This window comes from Felis catus, chromosome C1 (genome assembly GCF_018350175.1).
Source record: "Felis catus isolate Fca126 chromosome C1, F.catus_Fca126_mat1.0, whole genome shotgun sequence".
Classification (NCBI taxonomy): Eukaryota; Metazoa; Chordata; class Mammalia; order Carnivora; family Felidae; genus Felis; species Felis catus.
The window spans coordinates 94,552,586-94,558,319 of NC_058375.1; the positions used below are offsets into that span (position 1 = coordinate 94,552,586).

The 5,734-nt window shown below is 43.2% G+C and overlaps 1 protein-coding gene across 1 annotated transcript; it reads left to right on the forward strand.

Annotated features, from left to right (window-relative positions):
* The first annotated feature begins 2,664 nt into the window (after nt 1–2,664).
* On the forward strand, nt 2,665–3,618 carry LOC101092952 (olfactory receptor 11A1-like). The gene has a single exon (XM_003990451.2). It carries the CDS (start codon nt 2,665–2,667, stop codon nt 3,616–3,618), a length of 954 nt encoding a protein of 317 aa, XP_003990500.2.
* Nucleotides 3,619–5,734: the final 2,116 nt, after the last annotated feature.

A 5,734-nucleotide genomic window follows, 5' to 3' on the forward strand; every position in this document is an offset into this window, starting at 1 on the left:
TTTCACTGGCTTTCCCTCCTTCGTCATGCCTCTGCATTGCAGCCAGCTGGTGCAGCAGTCCTGCAGCATAAATGCAACTGACTGGTGGAAGGGAAGTGATAATTCTCTGGGCACATTCTCAAAAGTGCTCTTGGATTTTTTTTTAAGGTAATAAACTGACCGGACTTTTTAAGATTATAAAGAAAGAGCATAAAAGTAGCAGTGTGAAAGCAAGTCCAGGAGACAGGTAGAAAAGGTTGTCGTTTTTGTGACCCTTTCTGGAACGGCTCCCTCATCAACAACAAAGGCAAACTCACTCTCCCTGAAGTCAAAACCTGTATGATAGGCTGCTTCATGGAAACATTCCTCTTCCCGCCTCTGTGAGACTATGCAAACTAGCCGATGTACTCCAGCCCCCTGAGCAGCAGTGCTCATGGTTAGGAGTGAGGGATTGAGAGCAAATCTGAATCTCATCTCTGCCGCTTTCTAGCTGATGACCATGGGTAAGTTATTTAACTTCTCTGTGAATAATAAGTAAGGATAATAACCCACCACAGAGGGTTGTTGTGATGACAGTTACATTTTTCAGCACTTAGGACAGTGCCTGGGATCCAGTAATAACGTCCTCATCGGCAGCAATAGCAGCAACATCCAGGAGTCTGGCTGTGCTCTCAGAACCGAAGCCCTCCCTCTGACATCTCAGATCCTTATTTGTGCTTTGCAGGGGATGGAGAGAACTTGTGTCTCTGTGCCTTCCCCGTGCTACACTCAATGGGCTCAGAGTGCGCATCACCAGTCCTGGTGACCGCTCACCGCAAGTTCCAGGTTAGTTCTGTGAGCCACGTGGAAAGCTAGAAAACTAGGGCCCCACAGAATGGTAGGACACTGGGTCGATTTTAAAATGGGACTCGTGTACTGCCAAAAGCTGTTAGTATGATGTGAGATCACTGGAAGAGCTTAATTACTCACAAAATTACATGCACAAACACTGCAGTATGTGGCAAAACAAACTGGGATTTGTTGCCAATGCTTTCTTCAAAGCAGAGGCAATTTCTTGGTAAACTTAAGTAATGTTGGCAGCCTGGAATAGCTAGTGATTTCACAATCTCTGTATTTATGTTTTTTTCCCATGCAGGCACATGTTAAGTTTTTCTCCTTCCTGGTATCCCATTTCACAGATGAGAAACTGTGTCTCAGAGAAGTTAAACAACTTGTTCAAATGTGACCCTTACAAAGCAGCACCCTGGACTTTGTATAGGACTCTCCGGCTACTCTGATAACTTCATTATTACCCTCACATAGTACTTTCTGTCCCTGCATGTGGGGTTTCCCATCTCCACCTGCAGCAGGAGGGTCCTTCCACAACTATGTTAAGAATGTAACACATCCAGTACAAGGGTGTTGGGAATAGTCACATGGTTTCAGCCTCAGGCTCTGAGGATAACAGACTTTCTTGAGCAGGTTCTCTATCTATCTTGAACTTCGGGGGAGGGCCTATGGCTTAGACCAAGATGGAATTGAGGAGGATACCTGGGCCTTTGTATCTCATTCAAAAGAAGAAACTGAGGCTACCTTACACTTAACTGGCTGGTCGCACACCATGCGTTAGGCCCCCCTGGTTCTGAATCTTCTTTTCCCATTTACTGCTGCCCGACATAAAATCTTTTTAATGACCCGGTTTTATCTTTTTCAAATTGTGAGTGAAAAACACTCCTGCCTCTGCATTACACCAGCACAAGCACTGACCTCAGAATCAAGAGAATCTCAAACCTCACACTCACCTGATTTTCTCTTGCTCGGGCTATGGAAACAGTAACAGAAATAAGAAATTTATCTCTCAAGTCACTAAGAAGCTGAAAAGGAGAAAAATTCATAGTAGGTATGATGGGGGCTGTTTCTCTGCACATAACCAGTACTTGAGGAGGGGGGAAAGGGTTCTTTGTCCTGAGTCCTTGATTCTCTAGGTCCATCTGAGAGTTCACAAACTCTGGAATGTTTGAGAGTTCACAAACTCTCTACTACTTCTACCTTCTTTTTAGATCTTCTTTTCTTTACATAACTCCCCAAGCCACCATAGTGCATTCAGGATGACAGAGCATATAATTCTCCTTTCCTTTCTTTTTACTTTGTCCTTCCTCCCCTTTGTATTCTTCTTCCCCTTTATTCCATGTCCTGCTTTCCCCGAAGCCTGACATTGCTCCTGATGAAATGAAGATATGTATAGGGAGGAGGAGTGCCTGAGTAGCTCAGTCAGTTGAGTGTCCGACTTCAGCTCAAGTCATGATCTCACAGTTTGTGAGTTCGAGCCCCGTGCTGGGCTCTGTGCTGACAGCTCAGGGCCTGGAGCCTGCTTCAGATTCTGTGTCTCTCTTTCTGCCCTTCCCCCACTCACACTCTTTCTCTCTCAAAAATGAATAAAAGTTAAAAAAATTAATAAAAAAATATCTAGATAGGTAGGAGAAGAAGGGGGATTGAAGCAGTCACAAGTGCTTATTGCAAATTCTTTTCTTTCCCATTTCAGGTTTTGGGGGAAAAAAGAAGATACTCCTCCACCCAAATAAAAAATCTTCCAAAAACCTGAGTGGGGAATGAAAATCATCCACTGTCAACCCATGGTCTATGTGTAAGCTAGAACTTTCTGTGCTTTGCATGTCTTATCGCTGGGTGCTCTAGGGAAGCAAAGGCATGGTGATCCCACCCTGGGAAAACCAAACAACCATAGCAGAATTTGTGCTTCGAGGATTTTCCTCCATCCGACAGCTAAATATTTTCCTCTTTATGACGTTTTTAGTTTTCTACATCTTAATCATTTCTGGAAACATCCTCATTGTTCTGCTAGTTTTTTTCAGCCATCACCTCCACACCCCCATGTACTTCTTCCTGGTGAACTTGTCCTTTCTAGAGATCTGGTATACCTCCAACATCGTCCCCAAGATGTTGCTGATCATCATAGCTGAGCAGAAGACTATCTCTGTGGCTGGGTGCCTGGCACAGTTCTACTTCTTTGGATCCCTGGCTGCAACGGAGTGTCTCTTGCTTGCTGTGATGTCCTATGACCGGTATCTGGCCATCTGCCAACCTCTCCACTATCCCATCCTCATGACTGGCCCCCTTTGCATTAAGCTGGCTTCCAGTTCTTGGCTCTGCTGCTTCCTCCTCACAGCAATTACTATGGTCCTACTGTCTAGACTAACCTTCTGTGGACCCAATGAAATTGATCACTTCTTCTGCGACTTCACGCCTCTGGTCCATCTTTCCTGCATGGACACTTCACTGACCGAGACCATTGCTTATGCCACCTCTTCTGCAGTGACTCTGGTTCCATTTCTCCTCATCACAGCCTCCTACTCCTGCATTCTTGTTGCCATCCTAAGAATTCCATCTGGCACAGGGCGGAGAAAGGCTTTCTCCACCTGCTCCTCCCACCTCACTGTGGTCACGGTGTTTTATGGGACACTGATTGCCACGTACCTCGTGCCTTCAGCCAATTCTTCACAGCTCTTGCGCAAAGGATTCTCTCTGCTCTATACCATCCTGACACCCATGTTCAACCCCATCATCTACAGCCTGAGAAACAGAGACATCCACGAAGCCCTGAAGATGTGCTTGAGTAAGAAGCCAAGTTTCCTCCTTGGATGATGCAAAAAAGAAAAGTTCTATATTTGTCCAAGGGATGATTAATTGGATTGAGTAATTTAGATTCTACATAAAAGGCAATAACTACCTCAGGAGTTATTAAAGCCAGATGATCAGATACCTCTGAGCATGGCTATGGATGCTGCTGAGTTCTGACAGCCTCAGGTGAACTGGTGTCCCATGAATGGTCTACATAGGTCAGGTTCTGCTCCATTATCTTCAGTAGACCTGCATCTTTTGTGTAAAAGCTCAGCCTCAAAACGAGCTGCGAAGGCTGGTTGCTCATTTATTCAAATATTCATCGAGGTCTACTATGCTCGAGGCACTGTACTACATATAGGTGATAAAATGAACAAAAGCAGAGGCAGTCCCTGCTTCCACTGAACCCACAGGCTATAAGGGGATGACAAACATTAATCAAATAACTAACATAAAGCTACATATATAAATATAAAATTACACTTGTGATTCAAAATTAAAAATAACAAGATGATTACTATGTACTTATTAGATGGCCAAAATCTGGGACACTGACAACATCAAATGCTGGTGAATATATGGAGCAACCGGAACTCTGATTCACTGCTGGTGAGAGTGCAAAATGGTACAGCCACTTTAAAAGACAGTTTGGAAGTTTCTTACAAAACTAAGTACACTTTTGCCATACAATCCAGTAATCACACTCCTTGGTATTTACCGAAACGAGCTTAAAACTTGTGTCTACACAAAACACTTTACATGGATGTTTATAGAAGCTTTATTCATAATTGCCCAAATTTTGAAGTAACCAAGATGTCCTTCAATGGAAAATGGAAAAATAAACCATGGTGCATGCAGACAATGAAATAGTATTCAATGCTAAAAAATAATGGGCTATCAATATCTGAAAGACTTGGAGGAAACCGTAAGTAGGTATAATTAAGTGAAAGAAGCCAATCTGAAAAGGCTACATACTATATGATCCCAGCTGTAGGACATTCTGAAAAAAGGCAAAACGGTGGAGGTAGTAAAAAGATCAGTAGTTGCCAGAGGTTAGGGCTGCAGGAGAGATAAATAGAGAGCATAAGATTTTAGGGCAGTGAAACTATTCTGTATGATACTACAAAATGGATACACGCCATTATACATTTGGCAGAACCAACAGAATGTACAATGTCAAGAGTGCACTCGAATGAAATTATGGACTTTGGGGGATAATGATGTGTCAGTGTAGGCTCACTGATTGTAACAAATGTGCCACTCTGGTGGGAAATGTTGATAATGGGGGGGAGACTGAAAGTGTAGGGTATTAGCCCTAAAAATAAAACTGCCAGTTATCATACCAGCAAAAGTGGATTTACTGGAGAATCGTAGAGAATTGCAATCCAGATCAAGCAAGCTATGACAGAACCATAGGCAAGTCTGCAGAACAAAGAAGAGGAACGCTCCTTTACAGAGGAAGGGAAAGTTGGGAAGGCTGTTACAAACAAGTCCATTGCAGTAAACTGGGAGTTCAAAGTATAGTGGCTTTTCATTGGCTGGACTGTGAATAAAGGGTCTCTTCCTTTCCTGCTGGGGTAGTAAAGTAGTATCCATGTGTAGGATTCCTCTCTCCTGGTTGGGTGTGTAATTGACGAGTGAGAGGGCATCGAGAGCTCCCTCTGCTGGTTTCTCAACTCCATTCTAAATGAGATTTCCTTTTATTAATTTTCATGTTTCCCCCTTTTGGTTAAGATCTTTCTTTGAAAGCGTTGCTGATCAGGAGTCAGGTTTTCCATATTTAGTGGTTTTGCCCCTCAGTACCAGGAAGGACCTTTCCTGGCTGTCACAGCCTACATTGGAGGGAAAGTGCATAGCATTTGGAAACCGTTTACAGCCACATTTGAGTAATAAGGAAGGTTAGGAGGGAAAAACCCTCAGGTACTCCAACTTAAAGCCCGTATTATGTCAAGGTCATGTGTGTTGGATATCATCTCAGAGCAATGAGCTAGCATCACCTTACTGGGTATATCATTTTTTAAAAAGTTTGATAGGCAACAGAATATAAAACTTAAAATAATTATAAAAATAGAGGAAGTAACATAACAAATCCAAATTGTGTGATGCTTCTAAACCAGGACTCTAGGTCTGAAAGGAGCCA

What these genes read in the sequence shown, in the direction of transcription:
- LOC101092952 (XM_003990451.2), top strand. Translation starts at nt 2,665, where the DNA reads ATGGTGATCCCACCCTGGGAAAACCAAACAACCATAGCAGAATTTGTG.